The sequence below is a fragment of the Oratosquilla oratoria genome, chromosome 16, assembly GCF_046742065.1.
Source record: "Oratosquilla oratoria isolate Oo_2021 chromosome 16, ASM4674206v1, whole genome shotgun sequence".
Taxonomy (NCBI): Eukaryota; Metazoa; Arthropoda; class Malacostraca; order Stomatopoda; family Squillidae; genus Oratosquilla; species Oratosquilla oratoria.
In genome coordinates, this window is record NC_134792.1 from 14,204,713 (window position 1) to 14,224,163 (window position 19,451).

The window sequence follows — 19,451 nt, forward strand, 5'->3', positions numbered from 1 at the left end:
TGCCTAGCAGAGGCAGGATGGGCGGCTTAGTCCATGATAAATAGGGATTTGTGTGCAACTTTTAGGTGGATGTAGCAGTTACACCGTCACCTTACGCTACGCCACTCCTCATTGGTCCGTTCACGTCACATGACCACGCTAGGGGTACCTAAACACTAAAAACACCTTCCTTGCTCACTTTATTCACCTTTGTATTGTATATTCATGCATGTTGATAATCACAACTATGAAGCCATCAAGACGACCACATCCTATCGTCTGTGTAAAGCGTCAACTAGCACACACAGCAGCGTCGCTCCACCGCGGCTCAAAACACAACATGGCTGCCTTGACGTCACACGCTTGTTCCTATAACAAAATTCAAATACAAGACTCAAATGCCGATGAAGCAAATATATTCACCTAAAAAGTAACAAAATATTTTTCCCATTACCAAAAATGACAGTCTTGTGGTTCAGCTTTTGTCGATTTATAGACTTGAAAAAATTCTCTATCGTGTCTAAATATACAAATAATGAATGATAACAAACGGGAGTCAAATCCGTATTCATCACATGGCCATGTTTGTGTTTGGGTGTAAACAAGTACCCGGGAAGTCTCCGTAAGAGAACTTGATAGGATCTTATTTTTCATGTGCTTATGGACGATAATGATTTAGATTATCAGCACAACATCTTCAAGTAAATTCAATCCAATATAGATAATAGAGGTAAGGTTAGAATCCAGTCATGCCTTGTTACACATGTAAGCTGAAGTACCTTTCTGCCTGGAAAGCCACAACCCATTATTTATACATTTATTTCTATATGATGTTAAGTTGGAATGTATTACCAATTGCCATTTATTGTTAGAGGGACTACTGCCTGTCGAATATCATAATTTAGCAACATATGCTTGCATACTTTATATGGTTGAAGTGGTACAGTGTGTGTCAATAAAATTGGTAGGTACCAGCACTAAAATTCCAAGTTTGTAACCCTTAATTCTTCTTGCATATAAAAGACCTTTTCATTGCAAACAAAGTTATCTTTTAATTTTTCAAATAGCTTGAAAAATAAGGGAGATACGATATTTTTATTTTTTCTGCAATAACAATTTTTTTTTTTTTTAAGTAGCTTGAAAAATAAGGGAGATACAGCATGTTTAAGTTTTCTGCAATTCAGAATCTTTTGCTTGACTGATATAAGGTGAGAGTAAAGGGTAGTAATTTGTAAAGATTTTGGCAAAGAAATACACATAAACTCTAAAGCACTGGTCCAAGAACACGGTTGGACCTGAGAAAGTACTCCTTTAACAATAGTCATTAATAATTGGAATGAGCTGCCAGAGTGAGTGGTAAATGCAGACTCACTCAAAAAGTTTGAGGCAAGGCTAGACAAATTCTGGAAGGAACAAGAGCAAATATTTAACTATAGAGCACAAATTAACACTGCCTGCACATGGCCAACACCATACTAGAAATCAGGCTGCCACACTGAGTCACAGGCCACACAAGGCCTCTTCCAGTAAACTTCAGCTGTAATCAACTGAAATTTGGAAATCATGGGTTTTATGGGTCAACAAATCACTTTGGCATGTCTAAAACAATGTGGGACATCATCATACCAAACTTGCATTAACATGGCAACAATGTTGTCAATTTAGATATCCAAACCACTGGTCCAATTTAAATGCAACTTGGCATACAAAGATTTTATGGGTCAACAAATCACCTGAGCATGTCAAAAATAATGTAGGACCTACCTTTTATGATATTATTACTAACACTGATCATGTTGCCATAGCAACGTATAAGGGGATCGTCCATTAGAAATTTGAACTTTTTTAGTTTGGGGTGAAAGTGGCTGAGATTTTTTCCTAGTAACTGTCTTGTCTCAGAGAAGACATCACCGAGTTTTCAAGTCATTTATGCTTATACTTTTTTTCTTTATTATGATTTTTTTTTTTTTTCGAGGGGTAATTTTTGAAAATTTTGAAATTGATTCAGAGGATAGACCTTTGACTGGATATTGATTATTTTTTGTCTTTATAATGGGCTAAGATAGATGAAGAAACGGAGGCAGAATTATGATGTTATGAGAAAAAAATCCAAAGTAAGTTGATGAAAAAAGCAAAAAAAAAAAAATGTATATATGAAAATATCCGACTAGTCGTTGACAGGACATAAATCTGCCTCCAAATGTTCTCCCAATTATGCTGAATCCGAAAAGGATTTGCAGTTAAAAATCAGTGAAGGCGTTTTGTATATGAATCAAGTTAAATGTGCAAAAATCAAGTTTTTCAGGAATGAGCATCATAGTTTTTTTGTTCAAGGTTACTGGTCCCCTTACATCATTTAGGATGTTATGGTGTTGAAAGGGTATCATAGGCACAACCCTACTCTTTGTTGCCAGCTTTTGATTAATTACAGGTTTATATGATGAATCCAGTTAGTATCCACCAGGGTTATATTGCACTTTTCCTTTTCTTGGTGCAATGCATCTTTGGCGACAGACGATCTTTATCTGCCATCCTAAGCTGTTTTATGGCATCACTGGTTGTTGTCCCTCTTGCTGATGGCATATATGCAAGTTCATAACCAAAGATGTGGTTCAGAACTGCAACTTGAGCACAGAATTAAACTCTAGCTTCTGATGCAAACTTCCTCTTTGAACTCAAAGTCCAGATCTTTGCATGGAAGCTTTCATTTTGGTTTTGTGTCCTTCCCTTGAGGCATTTCTCTAAAAGCTCTGTAGAGGTGAGGTCTTGATATATTGCCAGGATGGATTTCCGCTTCTCAGTGGGAATCATCGCCAGGAACGGCTTCTTGACTCTGTGAGACTCGGGTACCTCTTACCTGGCTAGTGCTCTCTGGAAAAAAACACCACGAGTCTTCTCCCTTAGGACAGTAAGAATGCAATGGCTTCTCATCTGTGCTGACAGAATGCAAGTAGGAGGCCATAATAGCTTTACGCATTGTTCAGACAATGCGTATTGCCTTGCCATAATACTGTGTCAACTGTCACAGCATCTGTCAACATATTAGCTTGTATGCTATTATTTATCATACAAAAGCATAAATATTGTGCAAAATACACAGCTTCTTTTGTTAGCAAATACAGGTAAACGTCGACTTACGATGGCATTAGGTTTCGATAGAGCCATCGTAAGACGATTTCATCGTAAGTCGATCCCCAATTTGTGTATCACTCTGTTCCGTGGTCACTGTACCTAGCCTACCTGTATATTAACCACCAGAGATACTGAATATAGCCTATTAAACATGTACAGTAGTTTATTTAATTATTTTTATCCTTTTTACCATATTCAAACACTATAATATATATTTTCAGTACGGAACTTAAATCTCGCGGGCAGCAGCCAATGCCAGCCGTACGACGTGACGTAATAATACTCGCATCATAAGATATTGTCACCGCTTATATCGATCGTTCTCTCTTTCACCCGCGAATTTTGAAAACCACAGAGAATGGGATTCAGGGCACATTTCAGAGAATGTAAAAACACAGGGGCGACTACAATAAATATAATCAAGACGCCGATATGGCAGCGTCGCGAATCCACTTGCTCCTCATGACGCCTACATGTGCGGCACCGTATGGAAGGGGTTAAATTATCATATCGTCGTCGTCGTCGTCATCGTAAAGTCGAACAATCGTAAGTCGCGGCCATCGTAAGTCGATGTTTACCTGTATATGTAACAACAGAAAACGTAATATGCAGAACACAGCGCATACGACCCAGCCACAGTAAGGTGGGGGGTACTGTATTATATTTTTTTTTAGATAGTAAAAATCAAGATACAGCGTCCATACTCAGCCACGAGATAGCTTATGAGCAACACTTTTGGAGGAAATATTTTCAGAATTTCATTTTTTTTTTTTTTTTTTTTTTTTCGTGATTTTCAATTTAGAGATAATTATCCATAAAATCCAAAATGCTGGTCCAATTTAAATACAACTTGGCATAAGAAGGTTTTATGGGTCAACAAATCACCTGAGCATGTCAAAAACAATGTAGGTCCTTTCCTTTTATGCTATTTTTACTAACACAGATCATGTTCCATCAATGTGCAGTATCCACAAAGGTACCTGGTCAAAATTGATCACAGGTCAATCAAAAAACATTGGCCTCAGTTAGTTTACTGGTTCACCAAAGTAAGGTCCCCAAAATAATAGAGTATTTTTACTTTCAAAGTAGTTATTTTGTTTTATTTTATAATCATGACAATCAGAATAAAGCCTTATTTCAACAGCTCATGTCTATTTTATCATCATGAAAGCAAGAAGAAATTTTAAGTCTTGATACTTCTCATGGAACTGATCATATTATTAATGGTTATTTCATATACTTGCAAAACCATAACCATAGCCTGCCGAACATCTTAAAATTCAAACCATAATGTCAGTATTATTTGTAAACAACACAGTCTACTATTATTTCATGACATGAGTAAACAAACAAGTAGTATCAGAATATTAATATGTTGAGTCCTAGAAATCTAAAAATTACTCTTTATCATGTCAGCATACTACACATTACTTCCAAACTCAAATAACAGGAACCAAATCATAACTAACTAATGTAAACTTCAATTAAAGGGGCTGATTTCATAATCATGACAATTTTTTGGTGATGTCAACATTGGAGTCAACATGAAAGAGAAAGAAGTGCACCCAACATGCTTAATCACCAATCAGTGTCAGTATTTATTACCATATGTGTAAATACCAAAGAAACTACCAAAAAAGTAGTCTAATAGCAAAACTCGATGATCCAAAATGCATTTTTCATCAGCAAATGCATAGCTGTGTCATTAACATTGATCTTAAAGTCACTCATTTCCAGGAAAAAAATAAGCTAAAAAACAGATATCATATTAAAAAGTGCATATATAGGTGCCTTACCTTTAGATTTCCAATTGGTACACTAAATTATCACTGCAACTAACCAAATTTACATTTAAATTAGTGAAAAATCTTTAAATTTTTGAAGAACTGAATCTAAACTTCTAGAAGAGGAAGACATTTTGAATCACCCCCACATGCATTGAATGCTACTTCAGTTCAGACTTAGGAGAACCCATTTGAACAGGTTGTTCAAAATGGCAGTGGAAACATTCCATCCTCGATGGTGGTGCCACCTGCAGGTTCGTGTGTAACCAAAATTAGTAAAATATACATTATTTTTTTGTCATTAATATCCACTGCTTATATCCTTGGGGAAAATATGGTCATAGAGGTGGTACACAAATATCTACATAAGAATAAAGGAGACTGCAAGAGACCATAAGGCCTACACTAGGCAGCTCTGTATCCATCACCACCTGTCATCCCCATCCATAGAGTTGTGTAATAATTTCTTAAAACAACTGATAGTTTCAGTGCTTACTACATGGTTACTAAGTTTATTCCATTCGTCAACCAATTCTTGCCTATTTCCTTTTTAAATCTAAATTTGTCCAGTTTATAACCATTACTGCGAGTCCTGCCCTGTTGTTTTAAAATGATGACCTTGTTTGCATCACCCTTGTTAAAGCCTTAGATCCACTTGAACACCTCTATTAGATCACCCCGCACTCTACATCTTTCTAGAGAATGTAAGTTAAGGTGCCTAAGCCTCTCTTTGTAAGGTAAATTTCCGAGTCCATGTATCATTTTGGTCATTCTTATCTGTACTGATTCTAGTGAATTGATGTTCATTCTGTAGGATGGAGACCAAAACTGTACTGCATAGTCAAGGATGGGTCTAACTATTGCTAGATAGAGTTTAATAATTACCTCTGCACTTCTATTCGTTACTGTCCTAGCAATGAAACCTAATGCTCTGTTAGCTTTATTCCTGGCGCTAATGCACTGTTTCCTGGTTTTAAGGTCTGGACTCACTAGAACTCCCAAGTCTCTCTCGCACTCGGTTTTCTCTAAAAGCGTGTTATCTAAAATGTATCTATTTTTGGGGTTGTGTAGCCCTACGTGTAACATGCTACACTTAAAGATATTGAAGTTCATTTGCCATTTCACCGACCATGTGAACAATTTGTTAAGATCGTCCTGCAGAATCTCTGTGTCATCTCCTGACCTAATTAGGTGTCCCATTTTAGTGTCGTCCGTAAACTTACTAACATCACTATCCTGTCGTGTAAGTCATATATGTACATAATGAACAACAAGGGACCCAAAACCGAGCCCTGGGGGACCCCACTAGCAACATTGCCCCACCTAGATTTTACTCCATTTATGGTGACCTGCTGTTTTCTGTTAATAATCGTTTTTACTTGGTCCTATTCTTTATTTTTTGTTCTATAGAGATGAAAGAAACCCTTTGGGTTGGATTTTGCTTGACTAGCAACCTTAATTTCATAATTACATTTTGCTGTATGTGTATTCTTTTTAACCAGCTTTGCCATTTAATTATATCTTGATCTAAGGTGTGTTTCCCTGTTTTTTTGTTGTTGTTTTTTTTACGTAAAATCCTCTTTTCATTCCGATCTCATGTTTCAATCTGTCTGTCATCCATTTGGGAGTATTACTATTTTTCCATATTGACTTCATCCAAATCGCTGACCTGTCTGTTGAGCCCTCATCCCCAAATGACCTGACCCAAGGTATGCATATTACCCTCCGTGACCTCACCCCTTGCCATGACCTGATCCCCAGTCACGCACCAAGACTCGACAATGTCCAAAACATCCGCATGCCTAAGTGCTGCCCTTGGGCAAAGTTCTCACTGATACTCCCCCTTCCCCCATCTCCACCATTCCTTATTGCCTATTATAGCTACTGGCTTGTGATATTTTAAAAATGTTATTTAATGTTCCTATTGCAGAAAGGACAAGGGAAAAATGTTTCATATTTTGTTGATTCTAATGCAAAATTCGTATATTGGAGTATTTTTTCTTTTCTTTTCTTTCTTTCTTTTTCCATACATCAATCTTCCCTTTCTACATTGTTTTTCTTTTTCTTTTTTTCATGTATTTTTCCTCCTTTAGTTCCATTTCAACCAATATGTGGTCACTTTTACTTATTGGTGTCTTATATTCAATCTTGTCCACTATTTCGGGTTCTGGTGTGATTAATAGGTCTAGTCTCAATGTTTCTTCTTCATTTCTATACCTAGTATTCTCTTGTATCCATTGCGTCATTGTATGTTCTATAATATCAAGTACAGGTAAACGTCGACTTACGATGGCCGCGACTTACGATTGTTCGACTTTACGATGACGACGACGACGACGACGATATGATAATTTAACCCCTTCCATACGGTGCCGCACACGTATGCGTCATGAGGAGCAAGTGGATTCGCGACGCTGCCATATCGGCGTCTTGATTATATTTATTGTAGTCGCCCCTGTGTTTTTACATTCTCTCAAATGATTCATTCTCTGTGGTTTTCCAAATTTGCGGGTGAAAGAGAGAACGATCGATATAAGCGGTGACTATATTTTATGATGCGAGTATTATTACGTCACGTCGTACGGCTGGCATTGGCTGCTGCCCGCGAGATTTAAGTCCCGTACTGAAAATACATATTATAGTGTTTGAATATGGTAAAAAGGATAAAAATGATTAAATAAACTACTGTACATGTTTAATAGGCTATATTCAGTATCTCTGGTGGTTAATATACAGGTAGGCTAGGTACAGTGACCACGGAACAGAGTGGGGATCGACTTACGATGAGATCGTCTTACGATGGCTCTATCGAAACCTAATGCCATCGTAAGTCGACGTTTACCTGTAGTACACTTCCCCAAAGGTCGTCTCCACCTTTCACTGTCATCTCTTCCCAGCAGATTTCTTTACAATTAAAGTCACCCATTATAACTATTCTTCCTCCATCTTCCATTATCTTAGTGTTATCCTTGTGTCCTCTAACATATTTTTGTGTCTCTCTTCCCACGAAGCTGTTTTAGGAGGCACATAATTTACTACAAACTTCCTGCTCTTCCCATCCCTGTCCTCCACTTCGATCATAATCATCTCTACTCTATTTTTTCCCATATGTAACATTCCTCACATTTATATCCTTCTTAGTCAGGAGCATAACTCCACCCCCTTTCTTTTACCTCTCTGTTTCTAATCCAACAATTATATGCACCATGTCCTACACTGTTGGGTGGTAGTGGACCTTTCAATTTTGTCTCCACAATTCCCATTATGTCTGGTTCTTTTTCCTTCAGGTAATCATTCAGTTCGTTCAAACCTGTTATTAAGGCATCTATATTTGTGTAAGACATTTTTAATTTTCTACTTCCATCGTGTTTTCTGTTTCCCTTCCATTTTTCTCTGCTATGAACCATTTACTAACTTTCATATTCACTACTCTCCAATAGAATTTCTCTTTTTCTGTCTGTTCTTTTTTAGTTTTTTTTTCTAAGGTTCTTGTCTTTTTGCTTTCTCATCCTCTCCTCTTTATTCATTTCTCTTTTATCCATACCTGTTTAAATTTCTCACTGTTTGGTAGTTTCCCTGTTTTTGCTAAGATATTCTCTGCTGTTGTTTGTGACCAGAATTTAACCTTAATTGGTCTGGTCTTATCTGTATTGTATTTCCCTATTCTATATATTTCTTCAATTTCTTTCCCTGTTTCTGTTCCATCTTCTTGAACTACTTCCAATATCTTATTTACTTTCTCTTTCTCCTCCTTTATTCTTGTAGTCCAATTTGTATTATACTTCTCTTCCATCCCCAATATAATTATACATTTCCTTTTATCCGCTAAGTCTCTCACTATATTCTCCTTCTCTCTCATCACTTTAATAACTGTGTCTAGTTTGATCTTTCATCTGTTGTGCCATTATATCCTTAAATACAATTTTGTTATTCTCTTGGACTTTTTTCCAACCCTGTACTTCATTTGCTATGGAGTCTTTATACTCTTTATTATTCCTCTTTAATTCCTCATTCTCATCTTTTACTTCTTTTAACTGTCTTTTTAATTCTTCTGTTTCTCCCTCTTTAAATCTTCCAATTTATCAACTCTCTGCGCAATCCGTGTAAGTTGACCAAACCAATGTTTGGTCATTTTCTCTAGTTTTTCTTCTAGACTTGCTAATTGGGGGGGTTGACATCCCCCCCTCATTAAATCCGTGGAAATTATTATTTTCACTTTCCATTGTGTTGTTCTCATCTATATTTCTAACCTTAATGCTTTTACTGATATTTTCAATTTCTCCTGCGTCATCAGCAGACCTCTTGTTTACATTTTTCCTGCCGTCAGGGGGAGCCTGTTAGTCTCCTTCCTCATTTCCTTCCATTTCCCTCAGTAATGCCTCCCTTTCTCCTTTTTCATCACCTTCCCACTACACCCTTCCCTACTAATACAAAAAGGTACTCCCTCATTGTTGAGATCCACGAAAATTTCACTTCTCTGGAGTTCCAATCTTCGCCATGAATCCGTCTACGTGTGTGTGTGTGTGTATATATATAAATATATATATATATATTTATTATTATTATTATTATTTATTTATTTATTTATTTATTTTTCAGTGAAAGGAGCTGCCTTACCAGTTCATCAGGATGTCTGAAGAACAAAGAAATGAATCAAACAACCAGTCTTCAAATACTTCAAACAGACCACCAAGTCATGCTGTGGTATAATTTTTATGTTTTGGTTTAGTATGTTCTTCTTCTTCTTTTTCTTCTTCTTATTATTATTAAGTCAGGAACACAGACAAAAGACATTTAGGAGTTATGAATTAAGCAGTATATTAAATAGACTCATTCTCTGTTTCTACATTCAGGAATAAGTACAGAGAGTTGGGTCTTATGAACACTATTAAAGACTTCAATGATTATGTTGAAATGCTGAGTCTATTAAATCATCTCTGCTAGAATCATATCTGCCCAGACACAACAGCAACTACTTGTTTGGCCAAGACTGAGAGGATTATGATTTTACTATATAAAAACTACCATTGTTTTTCAGACATTTGACCCGAACACTTCCGTTTTCATACTCAATTTGAACTCTTCTTTGTCATCAGTATCATTTTCTTCTTTTTCTTCAACATCAGTTTCTTCCCTCCTGAAGATATATTTTTTGTGTATGTCAGTCATTAATGGCTTTCTGTGTGTATGTGCACAAATTAAATGTAAATTGAGTTTTAAATTGGAACAAGATGAGTTCAGAGTACATAGTGTGTAAATTTAGACATTAATGCATAGCAAAAATTAATGGATATATTAATGTTGGAATTTTAAAAGGGATATTATGTTTTATAATTGATAACTTAGATTGCCAGACAATATAAACTACATTATGTATTTACAAAATAGGGAAGTTGATGTTCAGGCAATTTGTTAATTCTTTTATGTTAAAAGCTCAGCAGAATCTTGAAATATTTATTTACTTGTATATTTCTTCCAGAAACCAAACTACATCCTGAAATATACATTATCTGGGCACTCCAAAGCAGTATCCTCTGTCAAATTTAGTCCCACAGGGGAGTGGCTGGCCAGTGCATGTAAGAAGATTTATGTGAGACTTGTTCTTTTAATCTTAATAAATACAACTGGATTAAAACTAAATTTAATTTGTATTAAATTATTCACCAGATCTTTTGTTTAACAGCTGCAGACAAAGTTATTAAGATATGGGGAGCTTATGATGGAAAATTTGAGAAGACATTGTCTGGACATAAACTTGGAATTAGTGATGTTGCTTGGTCTCATAATGAAAGATTGCTTGTATCTGCATCTGACGACAAAACACTGAAGATATGGGAGCTATCATCGGTAAAGATACCTTTTCTTGGAGACATTTTAAAAGTTGTTTATATTTACTTTTCATAGTTTAAGCCCACATGTTCAATATGCAGAAAAAACATAAATTACACATTTACATAATGCAGTACATGCAACTACTAGGCCCATCTTACATTTGCTATATTCACAAACATACACCTGCACCCAGAAACACTCCAACACAAAATATACACACACATATATGCAACAAGGGCAACAAAAACACATCATACACACAGGATTTAGAAAGAAAACCAAACTGACACCCCAAAAACTGTATTACCCTCATTCAGTGACTACAAACAATCAGGGAGGACATAACTCACCACAGAGGTAGACTCGTAACATTAATACACAACAGCATACCTTTCAACAATATCTGTATACCAAGGGTTTTTTCCCCCTTATAAGGGAGGTAGCCAAGTCAGAAGGCATATACCTACTCCCACCCATTCTACTCCTATCCACCACCTTTTCCTCTCTCTCATCATAGCTCCTTGTGGGTGACAGGTCATCCCTGTATCCAACCCACTGCTCTGGGTCAGAAGCAATGTAGCAAGACACAGCACATCCACAGCAAGGCTGCTTCATTTAATCGGCAACACCCCTCTCTGTTGCCCCATGCAGAAAAAGAGAAGATGGGGAGAAATCCCTTTGGTCTGTATCCAAATATCATTCACATGTAACCACTCCCTACTCTGCCCCCCCCCCTTGCATCACAGTATCATCCATACACAGCCATTTTCCACTCAGCCCATCTCCTGCCATTTGCCTTTTTTGCTCAATAGACATTCCCCTCTTGCTCAAAGCCCCTTTCACTCCATATATCTATATCATCCTTGGTCATCCTCTCAAGTTCACTCCATCTACCTCTGCCTTCCATGCCTCATTTACTAATCTTTCTTCATTCATTCTTTCCATGTGTCCAAACTATCCCAACACTCTTTCATCAGACCTACCTGCCATCTTTTCCATCCCCCACTCCTCTCCTCACCTCTTCATGTTTTACTATCCAACCTTATAACCCCTACCATACTTCTCAGACACTTCATCTCAAACACATTTAAACTTTTCCTCTCTGCCTCTCTTCAATTCCAATTCTCTACCCCAAACAGTGCTGTTGGCACAATCACCCCTTCATATAATCTCCTTTACATCCATTCTCAGATGCCTATCTCATGACACTTTTTAATCCCACAAGGCATTTACTTGCTTCTCGTAATCTACAATTTACTTCCACCTCCATTCCTCTCTTTCTTGCCATGTGTGACCCCAAATACCTAAAGCTATCCACTTCCTGCAGCCTCTTTCTTTTAAGACTTACTTCAAGCTTGCTGCAGATAACTAGAACAACTCTCCTACCAAACTATACTTAACTTGAACAAACCCTACTAGACAACTTCCCCAGCACAACTATCAAGCAACATTCCTAGTAACAACGTGTTCACCCTCTCTCCAACCACAAACAACATGGGAATATTCATGATCTCCCCTTAGACTATTCAACCTTAAATATCAGTATAGAACTTATTGGAAAATTAGAGCCAACTTTAGAATATGTATATGTGTATATTTACCCATTTGGGGTATTTAGTACATGTTACTCCATTATGCTGTCCCCCAACCCCTTGTTACTGTCCTCTACCATTTCTCTGAATATTCATTTCCTTTTTTTGCCTACCCTGTGGTGGGGGAAAAGAATCCTACCACCAAGTCTTCCCACTTGAGTCGTAAAATGCGACAAAAAAAAATGGGACGGGGAGTTTTCCAACCAGTACCCTAAGGTTTGGGTCTTTTAATGTGTGTGGATGTGGTACAGATGAGAGTAAAAGGGAAGAGGTAGGCATTATGTTTGTGAGAAGAAAGATGGATGTGCTGGCTTTGAGTGAAACTAAAATGAAAGGGAGGGCCAATGTGAGTTTGGGAATGTAGTTAGGAGGCTCTCAGGAGTGAAGAGGGGACGAGGAAGAGAAGGGGTGGCTATACTAGTAAGTGAAGAGATGGGTAAGCATGTAGTGTATTGGAAGGAGGTTTCTTCAAGGTTGATGTGTATGAAGGTGAAGCTGGGAAAGGTATGGGTTTTTGTAAGTGCATATGGGCCTGGTAGTGAGAAGAGCATAAAGGGAGGCTCTTTGAGTAGATATGAGTGGATAGGGGGATTAGGGAGAAATATCAATGTGGTTGTATTGGGTGACCTTAATGCTAGGGTAGGAAATGAACCAATAGATGGAGTGATTGGGAAGTATGGAGTTCTAGGAAAAAATCGTAGTGGACAATTGATGATGGAGATGTGTCTTGAAAGAGAGTTGATGATAGTAAATACAGTGTTTAGGAAGAAAGTCAAGCATAAGTACACATGGGAGAGGGTGGTGTATGGAAGGGTGGCAGATAGAGCGTTAATGGACTATATAGTGGTGGTGACCAGGAGTATGGTAGGAAGAGTTAAGGATGTACATGTTCTAAGGGGAGAGAGTGGGGGAATATCAGATCATTTTCTGGTGGAAGGTAAATTGAGAGTGAAGAATAGATATTTCTCCCTAATCCCTCAGTGCACTCATTTAAATCTATCCAAAAAGCCTCCCTTTCCTCTACACTCCTCTCACTACCAGGCCTATGTGCACTTGCAAAAACTCACATCTCCCTTCCCAGTTTCACCTTCGTCCACATCAACCTTGAAGAAACCTCCTTCCAATACACTACATGCTTATCTATTCACTTACTAGTATAGCCACCCCTTCTCTCCCTCGTCCTCTCTTCATTCCTTAGAACCTCCCAACTACACTTCCAAACTCACACTCGCCCCTCCCTATTAACTTAGTTTCACTCAAAGCCAACACATCCATCTTTCTTCTCACAAACATACTGCCTATCTCTTCCCATTTACTCTCATCTGTACCATGTCCATGCATTAAAAGACCCAAACCATAGGGTACTGGTTGGTATACTCCCAGACCCTCTTATACCTTTATTTTTTTAGTAATGTCTCCTTTGGGGCTACAGGGAGAAAGATGTCTAGTCCTATCCCAGTTCCATTTTTTGTCGCCTTTTACGACTCAAGTGGGAAGATTTGGTGGTAGTATTCTTTTCCCCCACCACAGGGATAGGCTAAAAAAGGAAATGAATATTCAGAGAAATGGTACAGGACAGTAACAAGGGGTTGGGGGACAGCATAATGGAGGGACAGCTGCAGTAAAATAAAGTATCATCATTTCTCTATGAACAGAGGCTAACATGCAGCTGATACTTTAGTGTCTATTTGGGGCACCCCAATGGATCAGAGTAATGAAAGTGGGATCTGAAAAAGACCTGGGAGTGATCATTACAAAAGATATATCCCCTGACACACATATAAACAAAATTGTTGGCAAAACTTATAACTTGCTAAGATCAATAAAAGTGGCTTTTACTTACTTAAATGAAGAAATGGTAAAGAATATATTAGTCACACTGATAAGGCCTAAATTGGAATATGCAGCAACAATATGGTCACCCAGTACTAAAAAGAATATAAAGAAAATTGAGAGAATCCCAACACTATTGAAAATGTCATATGAAGAAAGATTGTCAAAATTAGAACTACTGACTGGAACAAAGAAGAAAAAGAGGTGACTTGTTGATCATCTACAGAATTATGAAAGGTACGGAAGTCCTTGACAGAGATGTCTTACTAAATTAGGATAAGAGAAACACAAGAGGACATGGAAAGAAACTCAAAAAGGACAGTTATAGAAGAGACATAAGAAAAAATCCCCATAGAGTGGTGGATGTATGGAACATACTAGACAAAACAATAGTGTGTGGAAAAACAATACAAGAATTTAAGAGCAAATTAGATATGGTGAGATATAGAGATGGGACACCAAGAGTGTAGCTCTCCTTCCCGTAAGATACAACTAGGTAAATACATTTAAACATTTCCTTTCCACCTATCTTAAATTCCAAATCTCTGCCTCATACTGTGTCAAAGATTTAATCACCCCTTTATATAATATTCTCTTTGGATCCATTCCCAGATTCCTATTTCTCATGAAACTTTTCAATCCCCCAAGATATTTGCTTCTCTCATTCTACACTTTACCATCACTCATTCTTTCCACATGTCCAAACCATCCTAATAATCTTTTGTCAGCCCTATCTGCGAGCACTCTCTCCACCCCAGCTGTCCTCCTTATCTCCGCATTCCTCACTCTATCCAACCTTGTAACTCCCTACCATTCTTCACAGCCACTTAATGTCAAACATATTTAAAATTCTCCTTTCTGCCTCTCTCAAACTCCAAGTCTCTGCCCCATACAGTGTCAAAGGCACAATCACCCCTTAATTTACTTGCTTCTCTCAATCCACAATTTACCACCATCCCCATTCCTCCATGTCCTGCCACATGGGACCCCAAATGCTTAAGATTGTCCACTTCCTCCAACTAGCTGTTATCCTCCCCTTGTACATCTTATCACCATACTTTTACCCACATGTATGTATGTGAATTATATTTATACACACACACACTATCCCACAAAAGAGACCAGTGGCAACAGATTGATTAATTGGGTATTATATGGTTACAGAGATAGAGAAGTCAATACATGTGTCTGTCTCTGTCTTTCATAAGTTGTATGGCATCATGTGATATATATATTCTCTTTTACCCTATTATACATTGATGTGTTTTTTCTTCTTGAACAGGGCAAATGTGTCAAAACACTTAAGGGACACAGTAATTATGTCTTCTGCTGTAATTTCAACCCACAGTCTAATCTTATTGTCTCAGGATCAGTAAGTTATTTGCCTTTGTTTTATATTAATAATGTGTTATTGCATGCATATACATTGTCTAGGTCTACGCCACCCTTCTTATGAGGAGGAGAGCAATTTGATTTATTATATATATATATATATATATATATATATGTATATTTACTTCTTACTTCTGCTCCCAGGTAGGCTTTCAGCCTGTCAGTTGGGCCAGCACACTTCTCCAGATTACAAAGGATTACAAAGGCGGAGCATGCCGACAGGAGACCTTTTGATCCATATCTAGGTCGGATGCGAAAAAAAAAATCATATTAATAATAAAATAATAAATAAAAACTATGATAATGTAAATAACAAATAAAATACATAAATAAATGCATAGGTATAGTTAAATAATAAACAAACAGGTAAATAGTAAATAATAATAAATTGACATATAACTAATAATAAATGAAAATCAGACAGAAAATTATAACAAAACAAAAACAAATAATATAAGATAAATTAAAATCATTACAGCATCTTACTTAGGTATTTATCTAAATGATTCTTAAAGCTTCGAACTGAACTACATTGCACTACCTGTGCAGGAAGTTTATTCCATTCATTAACTACATGGTTGGCAAAGTTGTTTCTACCTACTTCCAAATTGAATCTATTTCCGGACAGTTTGAGACCATTGTTTCTTGTCCGATTCTCATTCAATGTAAAAATTTGGTCACTTTTGATGTTGTCAATTCCCTTTAGAATTTTAAAGACCTGTATCAAGTCACCTCTGAGTCTACACTTTTTTAGGGAAAACAGATTCATATGTTTTAGTCGATTTTTGTATAATTTATTTTTGATATTTGGAATCAGTTTTGTGGCTCACCGTTGTACTTTTTCCAGTCTGTCAATGTCTTTAACCCCTTCCATATGGTGCCGCACACGTAGGCGTCATGGGGAGCGAGTGTATTCGCGAGGCTGCCAAATCGGCGTCTTGATTATATTTATTGTAGTCGCCCCTCCATAATGACATTCTTTCTAATTCTTTTGTAATCGCATTTTCTATGGTTATCAAAATTCACGGGTGAAGAGAGAACGATTGATATAAGCGGTGACTATATTTTATGATGCGAGTATTATTACAACACGTCGTACGGCTGGCATTGGCTGCTGCCACCGAGATCTAAGTCCATGACGCCTACGTGTGCGGCACCGTATGGAAGGGGTTAATGAGATTCGGTGACCATACGGAAACAGCATATTCCAAATGTGGACGAACTAACGATTTATATAGCTTGTTAATGAGTGATGGACTTTTGAAATCAAAAGATCGCGCAATCAGTCCTAGAATCTTATTTGCTTTCTCAGAGGCTGAAATACACTGCTTGGATGATTTGAGGTCGTTACTGATAATTATGCCGAGATCTTTTTCACTATCCACTTTTGTTAACGTATTTCCAAATAACTTGTAATCGTACTTACTGTTATTATTACCTATGTGCATTACCTTGCATTTACTTGTGTTAAATTTCATTAGCCACTTTTCAGACCATTGCTGTAATTTATCTAAATCTTCCTGAATATCTAATTGGTTTGAGTGATCATTTGCCACTCCGCACAGATTGTCCTCTCAAAGCTTTCTTCTTCCCTCAAATCCTCTATTTTTCCTAATCCATTTGCCACAAGGATTTCTTCAACTCCATCTTTCCACCTTTCTTCAGTCTATCTCTAGATCTGCTACCTTCTGGTCTCCAGTTCATATCAATGTTATCCTCCAGCATCTCCAAAAACTCCCTTTTGTTTGTCATTGTTGTATTTACCTAGTTGTATTATACAGGAAGGGAACTATGCTCGTGGTGACCTGTCTTTGTATCTCTCAGCATCAAGTTTTTTCTTAAAATCTTGAATAGTGTTTGCACACATTGTTTCTTTGTCCAATTTGTTCCAAGTATCTATCACTCTGTGTGGGAAGCTTTTTTTTCTCTCTCTCTCTCTCTCTCTCTCCAGATCTCTTCTGTAATGATATTTTTTTTTAGTTTCTTTTCATGTCCTCTTGTTTTTCCATTGTCCCATTTCAATAAGTCATTCTTATCTAAGATTTCCATTCCCTTCATAATTCTATAGATAGTAAGTCTTTTCTTTCCCTTCTTTGTTCTAGAGTTGGTAATTCTAATTTGGACAGTCTTTGTTCATATGTCATTTTGGAAAGAGTTTGTGCCAGTTTTGTTGTTGCTCTTTGTATTCTTTCTACATACATACATACATATACCAAGGCTTTTTCCCCCTTCCAAGGGAGGTAGCCAAAAAGGGAAAGGCATAAAAACACTCCCACCCATTTCATCCCTAAAAACACTCCACACCCCTCCCACCCTCCCTCTCATCTGAGCACCTCCTGGATGACGGGTCATCCCTGCACCCTGCCCACCGCCCTGGGTCAGAAGCAGTGTCGCAAGACACAGTACATCCACAGCAAGGCCGCTTCATTTAATCGGCGACCCCCCCCTCCCCGTCCCCTCTTACATATAAGGAGAGGACGGGGAGAAATCCCTTCGGGCTGCATCAAAATTTACTCACACATACTACCCCACCCCCCACCCCCCCGCCCATTCCTCCTCATGCAATCACAACATCATCCATATACAACCATTCTCCACTCACCTCTGTCTTCCGTCCTCTCCCTTCCTTCCTTCCTCAACAGACATTCCCCTCTTCCCCAAAGCCCCCTTCACCCCATCCATCCACCTCATCCTAGGACGTCCCCTCATGTTCACTCCCTCCACATCTGCCTTCCATACCTCTTTTACTAGTCTTTCTTCACTCATTCTTTCCATGTGTCCAAACCATCCTAATATTCTTTCATCAACCCTATCTCCCAAATCCTTTTTCACCCCTGTTCTCCTCACCTCCTCATTTCTCACTCTATCCAGCCTAGTAACCCCCACCATACTTCTCAGACACCTCATCTCAAACACATTCAAACTCCTTCTCTCCTCTTCTCTTATGTTCCACGTTTCTGCCCCATACAGTGCTGTTGGCACAATCACTCCTTCATACAGTCTCCTCTTTGCATCCATTCCCAAATGTCTATTCCTCATTACACTCTTTAATCCACCAAGGCATTTACTCGCTTCTCTCAATCTACATTCTACCTCCACCTTCACTCCACCTTTTCCTGCTACACTTGCACCCAAGTATCTAAAACTATCCACTTCCTCCAGTCGCTCTCCCTTAATGTTCACTTCCAGTCTACTGCCACTTTCACCCCTTGTACATCTCATCACCTTACTTTTACCCACATTTATCTTTAGCTTTCTTCTATCACATACTCTCCCAAACTCTGCCACCAGCTTCCTCAATCCCTCTTCTGACCCTGCCACAAGCGCAGTGTCGTCCGCAAACAACAGCTGGCTCACCTCCCACTTTTCTCCATTTTCTTTAACCATCTCCAATCCCTGACCCACTACCCTAGCATTCACCTCTCGCACCACCCCATCCATGTATAAGTTGAACAGCCAGGGCGACATAACGCATCCTTGACGAAGTCCCACCTTTACTTCAAACCACTCACTCTCTCCATTTGTAATCCTGACGCAAGCTCTACTACTCTCATAAAAACTCTTGACAGCTCCCAAAAGCTTTCCTCCTATCCCATAAATCTGCATAACCTCCCACAGTGCCTTTCTGTCTACCCTATCATAAGCCTTTTCCAGATCCATAAAAGCCCAAAAAACATCCTTCCCCTTTCCTATAGCTTTCTCACATATCTGTCTTACCACAAAGATCTGATCTACACAACCTCTACCTGTCCTAAATCCACACTGTTCCTCACCAATTACTCCTTCTGTTCCTCTCCTAATCCTCTCAATCAAGATCCTCCCATAAGCCTTCCCTACTACACTTAACAGGCTAATCCCTCTGAAACTACTACATTCACACTTGTCCCCTTTTCCCTTGTAAAGAGGA

At 38.1% G+C, this 19,451-nt stretch overlaps 2 protein-coding genes across 3 annotated transcripts in view; one reads left to right on the forward strand and one right to left on the reverse strand.

Moving 5' to 3' along the window:
- Positions 1-402, reverse strand: part of LOC143033834 (uncharacterized) — a 446,867-nt gene extending 446,465 nt beyond the window's left edge. Inside the window, exon 1 of one of the 2 annotated variants that reach the window (XM_076199375.1) lies at positions 188-402. In XM_076199375.1, the coding sequence (XP_076055490.1) occupies positions 188-210 (23 nt within the window). In that variant the 5' untranslated portion in view covers positions 211-402. The remainder of the gene's footprint in view (positions 1-187) is intronic. The other variant, XM_076199378.1, reaches the window with a different exon arrangement.
- Positions 403-541: 139 nt separating this feature from the next.
- The window catches only part of wds (WD repeat-containing protein wds), a 62,795-nt gene continuing 43,885 nt past the window's right edge, over positions 542-19,451 (forward strand). The window contains exons 1-5 of the mRNA XM_076199386.1: positions 542-709; positions 9,495-9,599; positions 10,375-10,471; positions 10,579-10,742; positions 15,435-15,524. Coding sequence (XP_076055501.1) covers positions 9,525-9,599; positions 10,375-10,471; positions 10,579-10,742; positions 15,435-15,524 — 426 coding nt within the window. The 5' untranslated portion in view covers positions 542-709; positions 9,495-9,524. The remainder of the gene's footprint in view (positions 710-9,494; positions 9,600-10,374; positions 10,472-10,578; positions 10,743-15,434; positions 15,525-19,451) is intronic.